The sequence below is a fragment of the Bos taurus genome, chromosome 26 (assembly GCF_002263795.3).
Source record: "Bos taurus isolate L1 Dominette 01449 registration number 42190680 breed Hereford chromosome 26, ARS-UCD2.0, whole genome shotgun sequence".
Classification (NCBI taxonomy): domain Eukaryota; kingdom Metazoa; phylum Chordata; class Mammalia; order Artiodactyla; family Bovidae; genus Bos; species Bos taurus.
Genome location: NC_037353.1, coordinates 34,899,555 through 34,923,804, shown reverse-complemented (window position 1 = coordinate 34,923,804; position 24,250 = coordinate 34,899,555). Strand labels below are relative to the sequence as shown.

The following is a 24,250-nucleotide window of genomic DNA, read 5'->3' as shown; positions in this document are numbered from 1 at the left end:
TTTCAGACATGGTTATTTCTCCGTAGGAGAGTGGTAGTAAATGAGATAACATTTTCTTTAAATGAACTTTTTACTATATTGGTAATTTGGGGTGAAGCTTCCTAATTTTCAAAAGCTAATATCTGACTTTAGTAAAGACAGCATTATAATATACTGGGAACTAGATGGTAAACAGACTCTTGGTGAAAAAAGCGGGGGGGGGGCAAAAGTTTTAGAACATGGTAATCAAAAATCTGGAATCTAAATTAGAGAGAGTAACAAATGCAGATCTCACATTTGGAATATCTTACTGCCCATTTGGTACAGATCTGTACTCTGGTTATCTAAAACTACATATTTTGAAAAACTAAAAAGTCTATTAAACATATTATTCTGAAACTGCAGCAGTTGACATCGCTCATGTGTTGCTGGCTAGATTTAAAACCGTTTAACTTACTTGAAGAAATTGGTTCTTGTACATCTAAAACTAATATACTGTTATATGTCAGTTATATCTCAGTCTTAAAAATTTAAGATAAAAAAAAAAATTTATTCCTGCTCTGTTTTCTGAAGATCTGTGATTTACTTAAAATTGTTAGCCTTAATTGATAGATAAATGGGACTTCATCAAAATTTAAAACTTTTGTGCTTCAAAGGACACTATCAAGAAACTAAAAAACAACCACAAAGTGGAAGAAAACATTTGCAAATTGTGTATCTGATAAGAGACTTGTATCCAGAATACGTGAAGAACCCTTACAACTCAATCATAAAAGTGTTGTATTGGCCAAAAAGTTCATTTTGGGGTTTTTCCATAAAATATTATGGGAAAAACCGAAATGAACTTTTGGCCAACCCAATAATTATGGGGCTTCCCTGGTGGCTCAGATGGTAAAGAATCTGCCTGCAACACGGGTGACCTGGGTTCAGTCCCTAAGTTGGGAAGATCCCTTAGAGGAGGAAATGGCAATCCACTCCAGTATTCTTGCCTGGAGAATCCCCATGGACAGAGGATCCTGGTGGGTTACAGTTTATTGAGGTCACCGAGTAGGACACGACTGAGCAACTAACACTTGATAATTATGTTACTAGTTCATTAACTTTTGATAGTCCTACATTTTTTGGTGTTTTCTTGGGATGGATGTTTGCTCAGTCATGTGGAAGGAAGACAGTAGGGTAACAGCTGACCTCTTTCTGATTTTGCACAAGTCTCAGTTCACCCCTGCAGCTCTCATCAGAGAGAGTGGTGGGGGCTACGGGAGTGGGTCTCTAGGCTTTTGCAGCCACGCCCAGCAGCCCCTTCCAGCCTCCTCCTCCAAGAACCCTGTGCTGCCCAGCCGCAGGGGCCTGTCCTCTTGCTCCCATGCTCCGAGGCCCTTCCTTCCCCACGATGTTCCAGCTCCCTAGATTCTGCCCCTTCTCACCCCTCTAGCCACCCACCCACCTAGTGAGATCATCTCAATTCTAGCGTCTTTCCACAGCCTTTCTGAAAAATCAGTGGCACCTTCATCTGAGTGCCTTGAATTTTTCATACACTCCTGAGTCAGCGCACCTGTATGGCGTTACATATTCACTTCCTTAGCTTCAGCTGAATTGCCCAGCCGCAGTAGGTGCTCAGTAAATGTCTTACCGATTGAACTGTTAGACTGGGTGAAGCTTTGTCTTTAAGAGAATGGTGGGGAAAGTGGTCCCAAAGTACCTGGAAGAACGGGATCTGACTGTATCATGTACATTTCAAAGTGAGGCAACAGAAACGTGGGCTGCAGTAAAGGTGCTTTGTGCTGCTCAGGGAAAGGACCGGGTGACTACACAGGTTCCCAGTCTCACCCTCCCCTTCAAAGAAATAGATTCCGATTGCCAGCCTCTGCCATCATGCCTGGAAGTGATTGTATTTGCGTTCGCATATCCCACCCCTTTACATGCTTGGGATGCAACCATCTGATACTGACCCTAAATCATTAGCAAGTGACTCTCCATCCCCCTCAATGTACTTTCCATCTAATCAGTTCGCTGCCAGCTCACAGCCACAACCGCATGCCATTGGAATGATGCATCTGACCGCTAGCTGCTTTTAACCTAGTTCCATTTGAACTCGAGTCTCTCTTTTGGAAAAATTCAACCTTATTCCAGTCACCTTTGTGAGCCAAATGGATGAATTGAGTTTGTTGCTTTGATTTCTCCTTTTTGATGAACCTCCTTCCGGTTTGTTGTTTTGAATTTTTATTATGCTTGCTTTGTTTTCTTTCTTGCTCTCCCTTCTCTCATTTTGTTCTCTCCATTCTTCTCATTGGAGGCAATGAGCCGTCCAGCGGCCGGAACTCCCCTCTCCCTTACCGGCCAGACAGCCGCCCTCTCACTCCAACTTACGCTCAGGCCCCTAAACATTTCCATGTTCCAGGTAGGAGCTGACACGGTCCGTGTCTTGGTGTCCTGTCACGGTGTAGAATGTAGCCTTGTCGCTTCTGTCTCGTCTCCATCTCTCACGCTCTGTTCATTGAGATGCACACAGCTGATAACCGCTTAAATTGCAGTGTCTGACCTAGAGGGCCTTTCAGGAGCTGTGTATGGGAAATGCCAGGATCGTATTGAAAGTTTCCATTTTCTCTAAAATTTGTAAAGTAGGGTGGGAGGCAGAAGGTGAAGGAAGGAGGGTTGAATCGCTTTATTTTGTTGTGACTAAAATGTTAATTTTACCCTTATATTGGAACCTTCTAAGCTACCACTCTGTGGCTCACTATCATTGACTATCATGATGGCAATCTGGTTATCTTCTCATTGTAAAGATTGAACCACAGCGTTCTTGAAAGTACTTTTATTTTATCTGTTTGTCTTCAGCGTGGAGATTCTTTCTGTGGGCTTTTCAGAGAGCTGTAAAATTGAGTCATTTGGAGGGTCTTTCTGCAATGTATAATTAACTAACCCTCCATAGCCCGCAGAGAGATCTTGCAATTTAGGCTTGGCATTCTAAGCTTTGGTGTCATGGTGCAAACAGTAATTTGCCACCAGGAACTGGAAGAGTCAGAACCCATATCAATATCTTCATGTTTCGGGTCAGCTCAATGTGTGAAGGCAAGATTGGCCATCAGAGGTCATGATATTATTTTTCCATCCCAAGTACATTGTTTTGCTTCTTTTAGCTACTGAAAGTAGTCTAATAAATGACCGTTATGTTAATGTTAGCATACATATTTGGAATCCGTATTAGTTTTTTCTCTTTTGAGAAAAACTTAATAAACTTAAAAACTTAATAAACAAAGTTCAATAGGATTCATACCCCTGAGATACGACTGCCTTTTTAAAAAAGAAAAAGTTTCATCAAACCTTGAAAATCAGTGTTGTACATTTGTGGCTTTTTCGCAAGAATCCAGTACCCAAGGTTCTGGGGAAACCTTTTGAAACCTCCCAAGTATTTGCAGTCGAAGTGAAATGGTTGTATAATCAAATGGGGTTCGGTATAAAAATGTGAATAATATTTGGCATCTCTTTTCCTTTTTCTTTTTTTTTAAATTTGGCCTCTGCACGTTAGGATTTTGTCCAACATCTTGTCAATACATCAGATTAGCCTTGCACGTAAAAACTGTTTCTGTGTTTTACAAGAAGGTTCTCTTAATTTTACTTCATCGCTTTCCACTGCTCCACTCATTAGTTGAAAAGTAAATTGAGCTGCTAGTCGCTACTGGGAGCTCAATTTCTAGACAGTAGCAATTTGGGGATTTTCCCCAAACTGGTTATGTCTTCCTCACCATCACAGTATCTCCGCTGCTTGCATTTCTCCCCGTTTTAACTCCACTTTTACTGAAGTGTGTATTTGAAATAAATGGCTCATGAGTGAGTGACATCTCTCTGTATCCTAAGATGTATTACAAAGGATTCCATGTCACATGTCTATAGTAATTCACTCATTTCTATAATTTCTTCTTTGGTAACCTCAATCTTTGTAATACAAAAGTCAACCTTCTGGGTTATTTTTGTTCAAGAGTCTTCAGTTCGGTTTGCCTCTGGGTTGATCTGTTTTTCCCATCGCTGAACAGGTTCCCATAATCACTCACCTTTGCTTTTCATTTCCACAGATCAAGGGATCAACATTTACCGAAAACCACCCATCTACAAACAGCATGGTAAAACCCACTTTCCTCCATGTAGCTTTTAAGTAGCAACGTCGGCTCAACTCTTTGCTGTCCTCTGAAACGTTCATCTGCTGTTGCTTTTGAGAATCAAACTGGGGTGTCCAGCATGTTATGCCTTTACGATCTGCTAAGATGCAAATACTGTAAAGTTGGTTTTCCTAGATAGAAAACACCGAGCCTTTTTCTGAGCCCATCAACATGTATCATTTCACTCATACAGGAGGGGAAGTATGGTCACACAGTCATTCACAAACACCCTCACAAGACTTTTTTGGGGGGAGGGGGGATCAAAGAACTTAACCAACCTCTCTGATAATTTTGATGAGCTTGCAGTTTAACTAATTAAAACTAGTGAACACTAGCTATGTAAAAAATTCATTTGACCAAGGGAACTCCCTGGTGTTCCAGTGGTTAGGATTCCACACTTCTGCTCCAGGGGGCATGGACTCAATCCCCAATCCCTGGTCAGGGAACTAAGATCCCACAAGCTTCACAGCTGAAAAAAAAAAAAAAAGAGAAAATGAATTAATTAATTTGACCAAACCCCCATCAGCCTGACTGTCCAGTTCCCCAGTTTCTGATGGGGCATGCAGACGTCTGCGCCCTGTGGTAGAGTGGACCAGCCTCACGCTGAGACACAGGCCCTGGCCTTGGTCCCAGCTTGTCATGTAAACCATTCTGAGATATCACAGATGAAATTTCTGTCCCTCAGTCTCCTCGTCTGCAAAAGCCAGTGCATGAGGCCAGCTTGTCTCTGAAATTCTTGCAAACTAAGAACCACTAACGTGGATCTAGAACTGTGTTTTCCTTTTCTGGGAATATAGAATTTTTAAACCCAGGAAATAGTATTACCCTTTGCAAGTCACTATTCCCTCGACCATTTTTAGGTCTCTGTGGATTCCGATGCTGTAAATCTTCATGAATAGGTAGAAAGCCAAGACTTTGGGTGATTTCAGAAAATTGTACCCAAATTGTGCCTGGAAATTTGAAGGCTGCCTTTAGAATCCAGTTGACGTTAATGTATCCTGAAGGCTTAGGATGACATGAAAAGCAAATAAAGTTGAAATGCAAAGAGGAAAAAAAATTCGGGGCAGCATTATAGGGGAAAAAAGAGAAAATAGGTATTGTAATGACTCCAGGACTAGGTTTTTTTTTTTTCCTTCATCTGTGTTTTTCTTTTTTAGGAGTTTACACCTTGTGCTTGCTTTTTTAAGTTTGTTAACATTGTTTTTGTTTGCTTTTTTATGGTTTAATGTCTTCTCACCCACTCATTAACATGTGAATGTTTACTGACCACCAATTCTAATGCGTAAGTACTGTTTGAAGTCTGGCTTTTTTTTTTTTTTTAATTTAAGAATAAGATTCCCAGTTTGATTTATCAGAAACTTTATTTATTTAGAGACTTTTTCTTTAAATACTAAAATCTCTAAGATCCTGCCTCTCCAGACAAAAATAATCAAATAAGATTTAAAGAGATTGGATAATGTTAGGTTATTTATTTGGAAGGAATTGACTTCTTTTTGTGACATTGACTTTATGCTTTACTTTCTATCAGTCTATCGGAATTAAGAGTAACACAAGCAGAGGGGTACATCCAAAGGACTTTCTGCAAGAGAGCAGTTCTGTGTGATAGAAAAAGATGTCATACCATACCAAAAGCTGATGTCTGTGCTCTGTGCGTTTCGAAAATGCTAGATTTAAATAAAGTCACACTTCTCATTCTTTAACACGCTAACACCTATTATCCTTCTTTAAGAAGAGGATATACAAGGCAGTGTTTTCCAAGCTGATTTTATCTTTTTTCCTCATAAGATTAGAGATTAAGAAAAACACTGTTCCATCTCTAACTGAGAATTTACCCCTTTTTAATATATGGCAACCTCGATCAAGTTACTTAACCAAAATGAGACTCAGAGATTACTTTAAAAATGAGCAATTGGAGCTGAAAATTCAAAAAGTTACTTCCAGATTTAAAAACCTTCGGAGAAGGTAATGGCAACCCACTCCAGTACTCTTGCCTGGAAAATCCCATGGGCAGAGGAGCCTGGTAGGCTGCAGTCCATGGGATCGCTAAGAGCCGGACATGACTGAGAGACTTCACTTTCACTTTTCACTTTCATGCATTGGAGAAGGAAATGGCAACCCACTCCAGTGTTCTTGCCTGGAGAATCCCAGGGATAGGGGGAGCCTGGTGGGCTGCTGTCTATGGGGTCACACAGAGTCGGACACGACTGAAGCGACTTAGCAGTAGCAGCAGCAAGCTCCTGGAGGGGGCCAAGTTGTATCTATGGTATATAAATACATATTATTAATACATTTAGAAATGTTTAGTAACATCCCAGATCAGTTTGCAAAATTAGCCAGAGTCAGAGTCTGACCATTTAGCCTGGCTTGTTTCTGTAATTACATTTGGGGCTCTAAGCCAGTGACCCCTCCTGTAAGCACAGCCATTAAGCACACTGTGAACCAATGGTGCTCCTAGTCCGATTTTGTTGTTTTAAAGTTGGATGACTCACTTGTATATGCAGACCCTTGAACAGAATGACCAAATGGATACGGCAAACCTAAGTCTCAAGGCTAATTCCTGCAAACTGATAGTGAACTTTCCTGCTGCCATTTCACCTGGTACTCAAGGACACATATATAATATGCAAGGATTAAAATGAACCGGATCAATTTTTTTATGGCTAAGAAGCCACAAAGATCCAAAACCAACTCTCTTACAATTAACACCTACAGTCAAATGACAGTGTCATGCATTTTACTTACCTCTTTAATTTCAAATTACTAATTCAAGTTTCTAATTGCTGTAGAAGAGTACTGTCCAATGGAACGTTCTGTGATGGTGGGAAATGTTCTTTAATTATGCCGTCCAATACAGTGGCCGCTAATCACAGGTTGATCACATAAAATGTGGCTAGTGTAGCTGAGGAACTGAATTTTAATTTTATTAATCATTTTGGTTTATTTAATTGCATTAATTTAAATGTAAATAGCCACACGTAGCTCAAGCTAGTATTGGACAGCACAGCTCTAGAACAAGGTTTTTTCAGATGTAGAATAGATGTGGAGTGAAGCTTTGCTTCTGGCAGAACACAAAGAAGATGAGTTGTCACCCAGGCACTGTTAGTGACTGGGTGATTGATAATGGTGATAAGCAGCTATCTGGAGTTGACACTTTGGCCAGAGCACAAGAAAGCGATGTCAGAGAGTTGTACCACTGTGGCCTTGCAGACCGAGAGCTAAGCTGCCCCTGATTCCCATCCAGATGCAGCTGCCTTGGCAGCCCAGAGCAAATCTTCGGAAGACATCATCAAGTTTTCCAAGTTCCCAGCAGCCCAGGCTCCAGACCCCAGCGAGATTCCAAAGATTGAGACGGACCACTGGCCTGGTCCCCCCTCACTTGCCGCCGTAGGTATGCCGCTGTTGCAGCTAAGCCAAATGGACGGATTGCTAGGCGATTTCAAAATGAAATGCTTAAAAAGTATGCAGGGAAATGTGTAAAGATTCTAAGAAAAGTATGACCAAGAGGTAGAAGAGGGAAAAGAACTAATGTAGTATTAAGATGTGTGCAGAATACTTCCAAGTTACAAAAACCCAACCACCAGAGCCTTACGCTAACCAAACCCAACAAGGGGCAGAACTGGTCTAAAACAGGTGTTTTGTGTGGACTCTCAGTGGTTGTTGTAAAATCAGTAACTCTTTTGAATGTAGCTGAATCAAAGCCTCCTGCCTTGAACTTTATTCTCTATAGTTATAGTGAGTGAATTTACTGAGTGTCCACAGAAGCATGACTTCTTTGAATTAAATTTGTTTTAGATGATTTCTGGGTTGTAATTAAAGTTCTTAACAACCAGTCGTAACACTGAAGCACTTTCATTTTTCTTGCCTGATCACGTTCTCCATTACTAAGAAGGGCTGTTACGAAGTAGCAGGTGTTCTGGAATATTGCTCGTGCAAAGTTACATGATTTCACATCTGTCATTTCCATGACTTCTGTGCTAATGTCACATTTGAGCTGTTTCATTCTTTGCTTTGAACCGCACATTTATGCTTTAGAGTTGTGTCTCTGTCTTTACTGTTTTGTCATTAGTTACATCACTTGACCCTAAAAAATGCTGTCGGCAAACTCATAAGCTGCTACTGAAAATTTAGTGAGTCAGCTTTACGAAGATATGACTGTATTATCATATTTCTGTTGACAACCTAAAGGCCTTCAATTTTCCAAAACTCCCAAATTTTCTTCATCCTATTTTGTTATCAAGTTATTTTTAGAATAACTTTTACAAGCAATATAAGTGGACTTTAAAGCAATTGATAGTTACAGAAATGGTTGAAGGAAAAATCTACCTCCTTGGTTCATTATTTACATGTATTTTATACATTATGTTGGCTTAAGGTGTCTCTATTGCTAGTTCTTACAGACTTTTCCTAGTGTAGATTAAAGTGAGAAAATTCACATTGCCATTTAAAAACTAAAACGATCATCAGCTTTTTTCTGCTAGTCCACATCCTTCAGGCAGTTCTTAGGGCTAACTGAGATTCCTGGTTCAGTCATGTTGCTTAGTGGGGACATTAAACAGCTAAACTTTGGGGAAGAATTAACATTTTATTGTTATCAACTGTCAACAGTAAATAGTTTAAAGCTCTTTGGGTTTCCAAAATGAAGAAAACTTCTGGTCCATTAATCAAAATGATGAAGACTGAAACTATTAAAGTTTATTTTGATTAGATTAGCAAGCTTTCCTGTTTCCTCCCACAGCCAGATTAATCCAGGCAACATAGGAAAACAGTAATTATCTTACTTTTCCAACCATTCAGACAGATTCCTCCTTTCTACCCCAGCTCCTTCTTTCCAGGAAGCTTAAAATTTGTACATTATCTGCTATATTATACTGAAATAAGTAACTTCATAGCTGCAGTAACCCTTTTTATGGATCCATTCTTATAAAACTTTTTTGGACCATTTTCTAAGAGACGGAAGACAAGGAAACATTAGAGACCCATCCCTTAAAAGAAAAAATAAAGCATGCTTTTTAATAAATTTATTGAAAGTAGAGGGCAGGGTGATAGTGTGGTGACAAATCTAAATATTCAGAAAAAGGGAAAACTATAAGATTTTCAAACTCCTCACAAGAAAGTGACTATCTTACCTATTTGATGATAGCTAGATGAATTTGGATTCCTCTGTGTTTGAACACTGACCCCAGGGACATCAAAATAATAACTATCCATGTCCCTCCCACCTATTATGGACACTCTGGCCAGTGGCCCATGGGATGACATAGACCCAATCATAATCGCAATCCAGGTTCTAAGTGAGCAGATCAGATTTGTTCCAGGCCAAAATTTGCACCTTACTGAATCACACAATGCACTGGCTTGTCAAATAGGGCTCCCTGTCTCAAGCAGCCAGGCAGGGATGCTGAATTGGTGGCAGGCTTTTTTTTTTTTTTTTTTCTCTTGTGTTGTTCACGAATGCTGACGACCACTGCTGACTTTGCTCACCTGACGAGTTGAGCACAGTTGCTCTAATCCCTTGAGACCCAACCCCCCTTCCCTGGGGCTAACGTGAGAAGTTGTGTTTGCTGTGGAACTAGGAGCTGACACGAGACGCAGATCTAGTGGCCGAGAGGAAGAGGATGAAGAGCTTCTGAGACGCCGGCAGCTTCAAGAGGAGCAATTAATGAAGGTTTGTCCCGTAAACGACTTTGCTGAAGCCTTGGGTTCTGTGGATCCTTGTTATGGAATGACGACTGTGGGCGAGCCACCAAGATGAGCAAGAGGTAGTCCCAGATCTCTTGCTGTCAGGTAGGAGAGACGAGATGGGCACGTAGTGACTTTAAGGCAGAACATTTAGTGGGTTCTGGAAGAGAGCATGAGGAGGTTGGAGGTCAAATGGGCATGGAATAAATATTAGGGCTTCTTCAAGGAGAGCGAGACTCTGTGTGGGGCGTGTGGGTATGGTACCTGTGTTGAAAGGATGCTAAAAGGCCAGGCACAGCCCAAGTGTACTTCAAGGCGGTACAAAACCTTCCTTCCCTCACGCAGGCTGTGCTGAAGGAATTCCCTTGGAACAGAGCATTTCTCCAAGTCTTTCTTTGGACTCATAGGACCTTGTGTGTGTATCTGGGCCAGGAGAGAGAGATAAAGTAGACTCTCACCAAAGCACCCTCATGATAGCCTCTGTCTCTAGCATAGGCCTGCAGCATCCCAGAAGACCAAAGGAAGGGTAGTCAATTGTAGCCGGGGGTTGAGGGAGCTGAGAAATTGTAAACTCCTACTAACAAAGATTATTTTCCAAAGATACTTAATCATCTGGGGAAAGCACATATACTAGTTTATGGGGATACAAAGTTGCATGTATTATGTGATCCCCGTTTTGTATGTTATGTGCATAGAAAAAGATTGCATGGGGTAGGTCAAAATGGCAATAGTGGTTATCCCTGGTGGATTATGGCCTGTTCTTTTTTCCTTCCAGATTTTTCTAGACTCTGTACAATGAGCATGCATTATTTTTCCCCTATTTTTTAAACAAATCAGTATAATTTCTTTTTAAAGGCTGCTATCCCTAAGCTTCCCTTCCCATGTCAAAAATAGGTACACCCTCGCACACTGCCTCTTGAGTTTCCCTGCTGGCACTTTGGGGGTAAGGGGAGGGGGCAGAGAAAGGAGAACACTCTTCTGATGTGGAGCCTGGCTGAGGACAACCAAGCTTTGACATTGAAGAGGCCAAGTGGGGTTCAAGGTCCAAAACCTGGCTGACTTTTGGGGGAACCCCCAGGCTTGGGGACAATATGCTTCAGGCCTCTTTAGAGTCAGGACCTTCTTGCAGGATCCACTAAAAAGAAACTGCATCTCCCTGAAAGTGACTGCAGGCTCCACTTTCATTTTTTTTTCTCCATGAATAGCTCAACTCGGGCCTTGGCCAGTTGATCCTGAAAGAAGAGATGGAGAAGGAGAGGGAGAGCCGGGAGAGGGCCTCCCTGGCCGCCAGTCGCTATGATTCCCCCATCAACTCAGGTGAGCAGCAGACCCACTGCCTTCCCTGAGCTGGGAGCCGGCCACCTGCCTGTGGGGAACCTATCTTGACTGTTCCAGGGCTGCTCCAGCAAAGGAAGCATGACAGTCCTTTGGGGAGGAACACTTGGAGGGTGTCACGAACCAGGAGGGGTCAGGTTCCTTGTGCTGAGTCTACCTTCTAGAACATACATCTGAATCCATCTCAGAGGAAAGTGGCCAAAAGGAAGTTCTTACAGAGAACAGAATTCTTTTTTTTTTTTTCAATGTTTTTGTCCACAGTCTGCAACATGCAGGATTTTAATTCCCTGACCAGGGATCAAACCCATGTCTCCTGCCTTGGGAGTGCAGAGTCTCAACCACTGGAGTCCCAGAGAAGTCTGAGCACAGAGTGCTTTCTAACTGTAGAGAGCATGAACACTATTTTCTAAATATTTTCTATATTTTCTAATATATTCAGTGTAAGAGCTGAGGGCTAACAGTGATTTTTTGATACTTTTGAAAGAGATTACTCATCTGCTGGGCTGAAATAGTCTATCAGTAATTTTCCCCTGCTTACACTTATCATAAGCCAAATCTCTTTCAAGCTGTAAAATTTCTTCTCTCATGTTCTAAACTAGTGCATAATTTTCTCTCCTGAGGGTTCCTTTAAACATGTGTTTAGTATTTTCCTATGCAAATACTTCTGCTAAACATTACTTCATGTAATTGTCACAACATACCAAGAAGCACATGATATTATCATCCCCAATTTGTAGATCAGGAAACAAATTCAGGAAGTTTTAGTTACTTACTCAGTGTCACATTGCTGATAACTACAAAACTAAGATTAGGAGTCCAAGTGTTATAACCCCAGAGCCCACACTCTTAGCTGGAATGCCCTCCTACCTCTCATAGATGCTGACTGGTATTGATCTTAGATTAGGTAGCTTTCTAATCTTTAGAGTAAATCCTTCCAATTCTGCAGATCTGTGCTCTAAGAGTAAATAGCACTGCATCTACATGGGTCAAGCAGTGAAGACCTTAAAAGATGGAATACCAGGCCCAAAGATGCAGTGGTGTTAAGTCACAGAGCCAGAATTCAAGCCCAGGTCCGCTCCCTCCAAAACCCAGCAGCATGAGGCATCCATGCTGCTGATCGGTGGGACACCTTTTTTCACAGGCCTTCCAGGAGTCTAGCAGTGGCTGGCCAGTAGACCCTGGTAACTTACATGTTGGCCTCCAGATCAGTTATCACTGCCATACCAGCCAGGGCTTGGGTCTATACATCCCAGTAGCCCTGGGTTCAAATCATTGCTCAGATCTTTACAAGCTGAGCAACCTCGGGCAAGTACTTAACTTCTCTTGGTCCCTATTTCTTCTCCTGTAAAATGGAAATAATATCAGCACTATTAGGATTGTGTTGAGGAGTCAGAGATAAAGCATGCCAAGCATGTCTTTCTTCCCAACCCCTCCTTGATAATGTCACTGCCCGCCCATTCCCTGTATCACCCAAATCTGGTGGTGTTTTGTCAACATTTGAGCCCAATATGAGGCTTCTCAGGTGGTGGTAGGGTTAAAGAACCCACCTGCTGATGCAGGAGACAGAAGAGATGAGGGTTTTGTTTTGTTTTTTTTTTTCCTTGTCTAAATCTTCTGCAGAGTAGAAGACACACTGGCAATTTCATGAAAGAATTACAGTTTCGGTTCCTAACAATTGCTTTTTTAAATCTTTCTCTTATTCAGCTTCACATGTTCTATCATCCAAAACCGCATCTCTCCCTGGCTATGGAAGAAATGGGCTTCACCGGGTAAGATTTCTCAATGACTCGTTTCTGAGTTTCTTCCCTCTTCAGTCCTGGTTGAAATGTTGACGTACTGTCTGAATATATCTGACAATATGATCTCAGCGTTGGAATATAATGAAAATTGTAATCTCTCTGGTCTCCTGGTAAATCACTTTGAGTTACAGGCAAAATAAAATATTTCTTTTGAGAGAAAGGGAAATTGACTTTAGATAAAACAATTGCCTATACAAATTATTCTTTTTGATGGTTTATTAAGTTATTGGCCAATTTTAAGTATGTTTGGAACAACTTATGAATGTGAATCTATGTTTTTAACTTTGTGTTTTATGAGATAAGTATATCCCATGACAATTTAACATCTGAATTAAGATATGCTGTAAGGACAAAACATTAGAAGTACAGAAACCTTCTTACAAGTAAATCTCACCAATAGTTTTTATATTGATTGCATGTTAGAATGATAATATTTTGGAAGCCTTGGTTTCAGGAAAATATATTAAAAATTTAAAAAATAGCCTATAGAAGCTTGTGGGAAAACTGGATTGTGTGGCAAATTTCTACAATCAAGTAAAAAGTAATTATATACTGGAGCCCCTATCTCTGCTGTAAAATGATACAGGAAAGTTTGTCTCAACCTCGCTCCCCACAAAGCATAGAACAAGTGTAATTGTGTAGCTCTGATGCGGAGAAATGTGTTTTTATTTATCAGCAAGAGATACTTGCTTACCGAGGGTGTGAGCAGTAGCATTGAACATATACAACAGAGCCCAAGGATTTCATAGAAGAAATATGTAGGGGAAGTAATGGCAGTCCAGCAACTCAACTTGGAAGGAATTCTCAGGATTTTTAAATCCATTCTTCCCTTCCACCTGACCCCAAAATGAGGACTGTGAAGCGGGTTTTCTCATGGCGTGTTTCCCCTCCTTTCAGCCCGTTTCTACAGACTTCGCTCAGTACAACAGCTACGGGGACGTCAGCGGGGGAGCGCGAGGTGAGGCCCCAGCGCGGTGCCGCTGACCGCGCCCCGGTGGGGTGGGGCCGTGCTGCCGCAGGCGCACGGGCTGGACTCTGTGACATCCTGCAGTCAGACCCCGTCTGTCCGAGAGCCAACATGTCAGTATCTCTACAGACATGAGACGACACCTTTTTCTAAGGGAAAAAGGAAAGCTACACACATTCCTTCCTTGTAGGAAGGAATTCACTGGCCCTACTATGTGCTGAGCACTGGAAGTAAAGTGATAAGCAAGCCGTGGGTCTGTCTTCAGAATGCATGTTGCAGAGACAGAGAGAGATAGAGAAACTCTGAGATAGATGCTATGACTGGACATGCAAAGAAAAGGGAGCCACATCTTCAGGGTATCAACTTTCACGAGAAAGGGTATTTAAATTGATAGCTAAAACTGGGACAGGCATTTCTTGGCTTTAGGGAGCAACCGGGCAGTATGGGCAGAGACCCAGAGCTGGGGGAGAGCATGGCTCACGGGGGCATGTTTGGAGAATTGCAATCGGATGTAATCTCTGTTTATGTTTCCGTATTTTTCTGTGGTTCTGCCCCTTCTGAGATTTTCTTTGTCTTTCCTTTCCAGACTACCAGGTATGGACCCCTGTCTTTCTCAAGTTGACTACATGGGCAAAACAGTCTTTTTCCAATCCAGACGTGCTCTTCTGCTACTCCAGAGAAGAGTTTCTTTTGAGAAGACCCTGATTTTTGGTTGATCCATCTCATTAGTCCACAGATGTGAAGAGCCATGAGCAGCAGGCATGCCTGGTACCCAGATCAAGCCAGTCCTGCAGGCTTTGCGGACAGGGCATGAACCAGGCCAGATGTTGAGGACTCTCTCACTCTGCCTTGGAGAGTCTTCTCCAGGGTGGAAGTGGCCCAGCATCAAGGGTTCACACATGTACAGCTGTATTTTCTTTTAATCATAACCACTCACTCCTTGAGGCCTTCTCCTCCTCTTTGTGGTCACAAATGAAACCCCTGTCTTGGCCAATAGGAAAGAGCTGCTGTGTGTAGCTTTCCTTTTTCTCTTAGAACCTAAACCTAAAATGATGATGGAGAGTGAGAAAAGGGGAAAAGTGCAAAGAAAACTAAAATTTAAATTTAAAAAAAAGTCATAGACTTGGCGATTCTTTGATGTACCATGTACTTTCATGCATGCAGCCTACATTCAGGGATTAGTGAATAGTTATTAAGCCAGGATCTTTCATCTACTGGATTATAAGAGGGCAGTATTCCCAGTATCCTTGTTTTTGTTCAGCAAGGAGCTCATTTTGAAAACTCCATGGTAATTAAGATGACACAGCTGTAAAATGGCAGTGAGGATTTGAGATCCAGACAAGGAGGTCTGGGAGCCCGCCGAGCTCTGCCCCAGCTCCCCCACTGCCAGGGGCTCCTCCTGAAACCTGCTTCTCTGTTGCAGACCCTCCCAGATGGCCACATGCCTGGAATGAGGATGGACCGGGGCGTCTCCATGCCCAACATGTTGGAACCAAAGGCAAGCGTGGCTCTTCTTCTCTTTCCTCTCACCTGGAGATGAAACTGGGACGAAACCCTCGAAAGACTTGATTTTCTATCTTTTTCAGTACTGAGACCCGCTTGGCTCCAGCCTTGTCCATTAGTCAAGCTGTATCATAAAGCATCCTTCTATCCCTTTGGTTTTGTCTCACCAAGCCAGCAGGGTTAAACCCTCCCTGAGTTTGGTGCTATGTTCACAGTGACGTGCCAGCACTTCCCTCCTGTGACCTTGGTACTCACTCAGCCCCTGCCACGAGCACAGCAAAGCCTGCCCAGTACTACGTGGAGCAGCTGCAGCCCACCCCAGATAAGATGACCAACATGTCCCAACTTGCCCAGGACTCTCCTGGTTATAGCACCGAAAGTCTTGCATCCTGGGATCCTCCGCAATCCCCAGCAAACTGGGATCATTGGTCGCCCCAGCTCTAGAACATTCTGTGACTCTAGAGGTGTCCAAGGGGTGTGCCCCCTGGTGACCATAACTGGGAGTTATTTCAGTATGTCACCCACTAAATCACTGCTGCTGGGGCTGCATGGCTCCCTGGTTTCATGAGCTGGTCATGGAACAAGATTGTTGAGCCCAGCACAGGTGTCCTGCCATATACAAACGTGTACCTGTCATTTCAGTTCTCTTCTAATCTTTACCTTCATATCCAGTATATAGAAAGTGGGGTCCTTTCACTCAACCATGCCCTCCAGAGGCCCAATGCCACAGAGAAACAGGTGGGGATTGGGAATGTGTAAGAACCTGCCCCTGTCCACTGGAAGCTCGAGCGAGGAACACCCATCACTCCAATGCTCTAATCATAGTGTCTCAGAAGCTCTGTCTTGGGAGTCCTAGGTTTTAGGTAGCTTTTGCTTGTTAATAAAAGGTACAGCTGTGTTCTAGAAGAGGTTGTTTTTCTTTGCAGATATTTCCGTATGAAATGCTGATGGTGACCAACAGGGGGCGCAACAAAATCCTAAGAGATGTGGACAGAACCAGGCTGGAGGTAAAAAAGAAAACTTGTTCCAACTGTATATTCCTGTGCATTTCCTGTGACTCTCCCCTAAGAATTGTTCCAGTTAAGGCAAAAATGAGAAAGGATCAACCTAGGTAAAACTAACTTTGGATGAAAACCCAGATTTGTATTTAGGAGATCAGCATAAAAATGGTAAAATACAGAAAAACAGCCCAAGAAATGCAGTATGATTTTAGTCATTTTGCTTAGAAATGTGGGCTTCCCTGGTGGCTCAGCTGTAAAGAATCCACCTTCAGTGTGGGAGACCTGGGTTTGATTCTTGGGTTGGGAAGATCCCCTGGAGAAGGAAAAGGCTACCCACTCCAGTATTCTGGCCTGGAGAATTCCATGGACTGTATATAGTCCATGGGGTTGCAAAGAGTCAGACACGACTGAGCGACTTTCATGTTCTCTTTCCTTAGAAATGTAATGTTGCCAGAATTTAGTGGGTGATGTAGAATGGAGTCTCCACCACATTTCAGATACCCCCAAATCCTTATCTTTCCCTGAGCCTGAGTTGAGTCTGCTGAGATTAGGGAGGGAGCATTTGATATAGAGATGTGTACTAGACAAGTGTCTATCTTGACTGTTTCCACATTCCTGGATGAAGGCTAAGCAGGGTACACATACCTAAGCCGCCCTCCTTAGATATGGGAGACTGATCTTTGTACTTTTCCATCTGAATGGTTTTAATTAAGAAAAACTCTGGCTTCCAGTCTCATAAAGTATCGTTAATTTTCCCTGACAAAAGGCTGTACCTTTGTATGTGAGCTCAGGCTAGCACAGAGGAGAAAGGCTGGATCCACTATCCCAAGAGAACTTTTCTAGACGGCACAAGAAATTGAAGTCCATAAACCAGGGCTTCCCTGGTGGCTCAGCGGTAAAGAATCCGCCTGCAATGCAGGAGATGCAGCAGGGGCCATGGGTTTGATCCCTGGGTCGGGAAGATTCCCCTGGAGAAGGAAATGGCTACCCACTCCAGTATTCTTGCCTGGAAAACCCCATGGACAGAAGCGTCTGGCGGGTTACAATCCCATGGTGTCACAAAGAGTCAGACGTGACAGAAGACACACATCTTCATTATCAGTTGACCAAGCATCCACATGAACTCCTGTTGCTGAGTCAGGAAAAAGCCCCAGGGCTCCCAAAAGACCACCCTGGCTGTCTCTCTCTGCCTTTCTTACTCCTCTGGTCCATTTTCTCCACATCTACTCAGCATTCCACTGACCTGAAACAGAGTCGCCTCCGGCACAATGAATTAGCTTTCTGTGCCCCATCAGCTTTCAGTGTTATGATAATCATCAGTAGTACTCCGCTAGCTCTTCTGTTTGGTAGGAGGGGTACCTCACCTGACCCATCCAGGTAAGGAACTGCTGGGTCCAGTGCCCGCTAGGAAGCCTCAGGATAAACTCCTCTTCCGGCACTCTGCCTTGCTCTTCAAAACAATTACTTGTTAACTGAAGAACAACTCTCGAGGCCACCCAGGTGGCCAGCAGGACTGACCACTGTTCTTTTCTCCCATCACAGCGCCACTTAGCCCCAGAAGTGTTTCGGGAAATCTTTGGAATGTCCATCCAGGAGTTTGACAAGTTACCTCTTTGGAGACGCAACGACATGAAGAAAAAAGCAAAACTCTTCTGAGTCCCACACGTAGACAGCCATTAGGAGAAGGACTGACCACGGCGGGGACACATAGGATGTTGAATTAAGGCCCAAACTTGATTGGAGCATTTGCAAACTATAGTCCCTCAGCAACAGCCAAAAGGGAAAAATCTGATTAAAACACCCATGAGCCAAATATGGGGCCAGCCCACGGCCACACTCGCCCAGAAGCAGTGGGGTAGAAATGTCTGTGTTTCCACACTCGACATTAGCGTTCACCTGTGACCTTTTTCCATCACCTTGTGTCCACAACAGGAGCTACTTCTTTCATTTCCTTTCAACTGTTATCCAACAGTAGTGCGTCTGTATGAATAAGAGCCAGCAAGTGCCCTTAAGATGCCGCATGGGCAAGCAGTTGTAATAATTCCAAAGTATGAATATATTTATCTTGTAGCGCCTTGGCTGAGAAGCAAGAGCCCGGGGACAGTCCACGTGGCAGCAGCCTTTGCCTCTTTCCTCACTGGCCTCCTGCAGTGCTGCTCGGGCCTCAGTGGGATGGACAGCAGGGTCGGGCTCCCCAGGAGCTCTGTTTCAGTAGCCACCAAAGGCATTTTTAAAAAGCTCCTCGTTCCCTACTGTTTGCTAGGACCCAACTTGGCAAGTTACTTAGCTGTTGCTAAAAAAAAAAAAAAAAAATTAAGAGGAAAAAGGAATGGATGAAAATTCTCCTTTAACCCTTTTCTACTTCAGGAAATATGTTCCTCCCCACCAAGGACAAGAGCTGTCTCAGCCCCCAGCCCTCTACTCTCACAAAGGAAAGAAAGGGAAAGATTGTCTCCTGATTGGCCCAGTTGGATACTGTTAGATGAGTTTGGTCCAAAGGCCATAGCCCTCTTGACCAAAAAAAAAAAATTCTGTGTCTTCCCAATGCAAGTTTCCCAGCCCAGCTTCCTCTTCTTTCTATCCAGCATCCTATATATCACACGAAGCCCTCGATGATTTTGAGTTCTTTAAGGTCTTTTCAGTAGTAGGCTAAGGAAAGGCATGTTTTTCTCTTTGAAAGCTCTGAAACTCAAGGGCGATGGCCCCCAACTGATTTAATTTGGTCTTTTCAGCTTTCTTGCCTAGCTCTGTTGACTTCCTGATACGTGTGTGTGTGTGTATGTGTGTGTTCGTGTTTTCACTCACCCATGACAGTTTGGGGAGTCTGCATGTGCTTTTAAATTTCACTCCTGCTTGAAGGTTTGTCCTACTCAGCTGCAGTTTCTGGGGACATTTGCACAGGTGCATGTGACTCAAAGGTCAAGAGTGAGGCTAACTGCATCCTGGTCATCAGGTCCCTCATGGAAAGATGCTGGTGGTTAGAAGCCAACATATTCCATGACAGATGTAGCTCAAGTCAGCATCAGACTGAAGACCGAGGCTTTGGATCAGGCTGGGAGGAGACAACAGCAGAACATCCCACGAGAGTCCTCAAACTCAGCAACACAAGATTCACATTGGAGCCAAGGATTACACCCAAACTTGCATGTAAGACGCCACCATGGTTCCTGAAAGCCTCTGGCTGAGACTTGAAGGTGATGTCAGATACACGTAGGAGGTTGTCACATTTATTTGCGTGCTTTGGAGAGCTGCTTAAGAATTTAAACTCTTATTTAAAGCCAAAGGAGAAAGCATAGGAGGGTGTCACATAAATTCTCATGCTTTGGGGGCTCTGTTTCAGAATTTGTAAACTCTATTTTAAAGCCAAAGGAGAGAACCTGTATATGCCACTAATTATAAAAGCTCAGAAGTTCTTCCTGCTGGCGCCAAATATTAGAATGAGTTAGTAGCTGATACCAGTGGCAAAAAGCAAGAATATTCTTTCTGACCTTGTGCTGAAGACCTAACTTGTGACACACTCTAGAGACTGGGTGTCTTAATGAACATGACAGTTGCTTAATTATTGCATTCTGTGCTCTTCCTGACCTTTGCTAGACACTGAATGTTTAAGGACTGTGTGTGTGTGTGTGTGAATGTGTGCTGGACCTACTAATGTATTTAGCAAATGGTTCTGATGAGGTTGATGTGAGGAAACCAGCTCCTCCTTGGACTGAAGGCAGACCACGGCTCCTTCAGTTCTGTTCCTTCATCTGTTTGGTTTGTTGCCTTTTGCTTCATTCAGTACATCCACTGGCCTGTCTTCTATCTAACCTCTCCTGCATGGGCAGCCCTCAGCACCTGTGTGTCCTGATCCTCGCTTCACTTTGGCAAAGTGTGAGGGGGGAGACCACAGTGTAGGCCCAGTGTTTCCCTGCCTTGACCAAAGACACAGATGGCCGAATGGATCCCAGGGCTCAGCTGGAGGAGAGAGATTTTCATGGTGGAGATAAGAAGGGCCCTCAGTGTTTTTCACTGGCGAATGAGTTAAAACCCACATACTTGCAGATCAAATGTCAGTGGAAGAAAAACCCCAATGATAGTTAAAGAACTGAGCCCTAAATTTGCCCCCACTAATGAAACTTTACTTTTCTTCTTACTTTTGAATTCAGTTCAGCATCCTCCTTGGGTAAGGGGAACGCTTCTTTCCATATCAAATGTATTAGCTAATTTAAACTATACCATGCAAAAAACTGCCTTGCCAGAAATGCCAATGGCTTCCTGTCTGTAAGCAGAGAAATGCTGCTCTCTGAAGTGGGGGCTCCCAGCCCCGCTCCCCAGCAGAAAGCTCCAGGCAGAGTGATGGGTCACGGCACAACCGGGTTCTCCCAACTGCCGAATCAAATCAAATCAGTGGGCTACAACACCCTATCTGTTTCGTTGAACTGAGCTCAGCATGCTTGTCCTCAGAACGTCCAGGTCACTGCACAGGAAATCAGTGTTCTCTGCCTGAATCCCGCCCTGCATAAAAAATTCCAGTTCTTAACACTGTCAAATTAATAAGAATTGTTTACTCTAGGAAAAGGAAGTATATGCATGGCAAGCTTCCCTAGTACGTACAGAAAGGGCTACATTTTTGAGCATTGGACTGACTAGTGATTCTTGAAGCATAGGCTGATTGCATGAAGAGGCCTCTATAGTTACATGAAAGTCAGCGCTTCCTTTAGAGTTTCTTCCAGAAAAGCCAGGATACCATTTAGTCTTTGGGTGTGATTTATGTCGAGACACAAAGAGCATTTGGAAACTTGTTCATCTTGCTGGGTGTCTATCTCTTGGTTTGGGTTCGTTCCTAAATGTTCTTAATGTGACTTCTTTAATCACGAAAGAGAAACTGCCTGTTCTCAGAAACCTTGAACAGAAAAGCTAGCGTCAGTGGGTAATAAGGTGCAAAGAAAAAAAATAGCTTCTCCCTGTCGAGTCCTCAGTCTCCCCTCTTCTTCCAGTTCTGTTGTGTCCAAGCTGAGTTTCCTCTTCCAGGGTGAGGCTAGAACTATGCCTTTTTCAACTTCCATCCCCTCCATCTGTGATGTCAATCAGCTCCACTAGGAAAAGTCTCGCTGGAAATGTTTCTTAAACTTTCACCTAATTTCTTTACACTTTAAAGCAAACACCTTTTTCTAAAGAACTGCTTCTCAGATGATTATATAAAATATATATGCTTTTGCAAGTTTAAAAATTCAAATTCACTTTTGACTAGATAGGTCTTTCTAAAAACTCTTTAAGGCAAACTTGGTGTTAGCGTTCTCCTGCATGTTGAGGGGCAGGGGACCCTCCTGTCTGTAGGCTCCCAGAGCCTTCTCTCTGACCGCCGGGAAAGACAGTGGAAGGAAGATGAACTTTGTGCCATCAACCCTTCTGTGTCCTCTGCAGGAAGCTCAGTTTTTACAAATCATCTTGTCTGTATTTCCAGTCACTGTTTAATCTGTACTTCCTAGGCCAGACTTGATTTTATCTGACTTACTAAGATTATTTCCCTTTGATAAAACAAGTGTTTGTCAGGATGCCCTAAAACTCACTCATTAGTACTCCCTTTTGAAGTACGTTCTATAAAAAAAAACCAAAAACAGATTATTTCAGGCTTGAGATTTGTAATGACACCTTATAGTGCTGACGTGCATTAAGGGCACTACCCAATTATGCTTTTTTTTTTTTTAAAGGATAATTGCTTTTCAGAATTTTGTGGTTTTCTGTCATACATCAACAAGAACTAGCCATAGGTACAACCATGTCTCCTCCCTCCCGGATACCCCTCCCAATTATGTTTTAATGAAAGAAAGAGAAACTTTGGTATTAAAAAAAAAAAATCACTTTCTGTTTGCTGCCAAGAAGCAGTGGGGAGATGGTGACTGACACACTTTGCATGTGAATCTTTGTGTTTTTCATTTGGGACAAGTTTCATTTACGACAGACTCAAAAGGGGGAAGTGGTCGGTTTAAGCTGGAAAGCTCTCTAAACAATCTGCTTGTACACGGCAAAATTAAAGCCAGTCTTTTCTGATGCTTAGTGTAATGGAGTGGCAATTGCTCTCATTAAATAAAATTCTTCCCCAAAGAGTCTCTCCCAAGCCCTGAGTCGCTTTCCGAGCCCGTTTGGGAAAGGTAGAGGAGAAGCCCGCATCCACTAACATTCAGAAAGGCAGGAAGCTACTTAGTGATCGTATTCGTGTATGTTTCTTTATTCTTACGGAAGAGGAGTGTCCAAGGGGTTGGTGTTCGTTTGGGATGTTCTGTACAGACCTGTCCAGTAATAAACGTGTGGTTTCTGTGAGTTGCCGACAATCCTGCATTGAAGCTTTTGCAGTTCTTTCATTTTGAAGTTGGGTTTAATGGAGTTTTTTTTCAAGTGTTGGAAGGCATACTGTTCTTCTTGCCTCCCCTCCCCTTCCAGAAATATGAAAGCAAATATTTGGAAGAACTGCTGTTTAAAAGATGTATCGTGTCCCCCGTGAAAGTGTGTGGGTGTCTGTCGGTGTCCTGAGTGCCGCGCACCAGTGCGCAGAGGCGGGGGTGGCCCTGGGCCCGAGCTGCTATGCTTGTGATGCTGACCTGCTCCGCGCTCCTGTTGAAATCAGCACCTGCCTCCCCCGCCGCTGTCTGGCCTCACTGTTATCCTCAAAACTCAGTGAATAAAGTGTGTGCTTTATTCGTAACTGCCTCCACGCCGTGTTTCCTTTCTGGTTCCCTTGCTCCCTTTAAAAGTCTGTCCCATTTGAGAAAGTGCCAGAGGACTTCCCTGGTGACCCAGTGGTTAGGAATCCATGTGCCAGTGCAGGGGACATGGGTTCAGTCCCTGGTCTGGGAAGATCTGACACGCCAAGACAACTAAGCCCATGCTCTGCAACAAGAGAAGCCACCGCAGTGGGAATCCCTCACACCACAGCTGGAAAGCAGCCCCTGCTTGCTGCAACTAGAGAAAGCTAGTGCAGCGACAAAGTTGTGCAGCCATAAATAAACAAAAATTAATATCCTTTGACCTAGAAATTTTTTTTTAAAGTGCCATTCCAACTTCTCAAAACCAAAACAAAATCAGAATCAAAGTCCTGGGAGTGCAATTTTATCATCTAGGCAGGCAGGTTAGAGGGGAAAATGCATGAAGTAGCAGTGGTATATTACAGGAATGTTTGCCCAATAACCCAGACCATATTGACCATGTCAACTAAAGAAAAAAAAAGAAGGTAATAGAGCTGCTGCTCTGTGCTGGTCTAGTTGTTGTTTAGTTTTGCTTGAGACACAGAGCAGCGGTGGTCTCATCACTGAAGAAAGGCTGGGGATTTGAGGTTGGAGGACAAGCGCTTCCGTTCCTCCAGGAATTGACCACGTTGCTAAGAAGTTAGAGTGCAGTGGGAAGGAAACATTGTTCAAAACATCTTTGACCGCCACTGCATTATCCAAGAAAATCTTCAGGATTTCAACTGTTATCTTCACTGCCAAGATTTGGGGCTTGCTGGAAGACATAAGGATATATGTATACTCACAACGGCCTCTCCAACTATAGCCTCCCTCCTATGTGTCTAACAAGCCTGGTGTCTTACTCCACGTGGGCTGCTGTAACAGACCACCAGACACAGGGTGGCTTAAACAGCAGTTATTTCTCACCGTTGTGGAATCTGGAAGTCCAAGATCAAGGTGGTGGCTGATCCAGGGTCGGGCCAGGACCCTCTTGGTTTTGTAAACAGCCATCCTTTGGTTGCATCTTCACATGGTAAGAGCAGACAGGAAGTAATCTCTCTGACATGTCTTCTTAGAACTAATTCCACCAGGTGGCTCCACCCTTGTGATGGAATTACCTCCCAAAAGC

The 24,250-nt window shown here is 43.2% G+C and overlaps 1 protein-coding gene and 1 non-coding gene across 19 annotated transcripts in view; both read left to right on the top strand.

Moving 5' to 3' along the window:
• Window positions 1-23,102, top strand: part of ABLIM1 (actin binding LIM protein 1) — a 329,208-nt gene extending 306,106 nt beyond the window's left edge. For 5 of the 18 annotated variants that reach the window (XM_059882062.1, XM_059882057.1, XM_059882063.1 and 2 more), the window contains exons 14-20: window positions 2,273-2,377; window positions 4,050-4,097; window positions 7,375-7,521; window positions 9,707-9,798; window positions 11,018-11,129; window positions 12,852-12,916; window positions 13,844-13,945. In XM_059882062.1, the coding sequence (XP_059738045.1) occupies window positions 2,273-2,377; window positions 4,050-4,097; window positions 7,375-7,521; window positions 9,707-9,798; window positions 11,018-11,129; window positions 12,852-12,916; window positions 13,844-13,930 (656 nt within the window). In that variant the 3' untranslated portion in view covers window positions 13,931-13,945. Of the gene's footprint in view, window positions 1-2,272; window positions 2,378-4,049; window positions 4,098-7,374; window positions 7,522-9,706; window positions 9,799-11,017; window positions 11,130-12,851; window positions 12,917-13,843; window positions 13,946-14,499; window positions 14,508-15,336; window positions 15,412-16,342; window positions 16,424-17,959 lie in introns of those variants that run through there. The other 13 variants (XM_059882059.1, XM_059882060.1, XM_059882058.1 and 10 more) reach the window with 9 other exon arrangements.
• On the top strand, window positions 769-830 carry MIR2285DG (microRNA mir-2285dg). The gene has a single exon (NR_162405.1). It is a non-coding gene; the product is annotated as a microRNA mir-2285dg (primary transcript).
• Window positions 23,103-24,250: the final 1,148 nt, after the last annotated feature.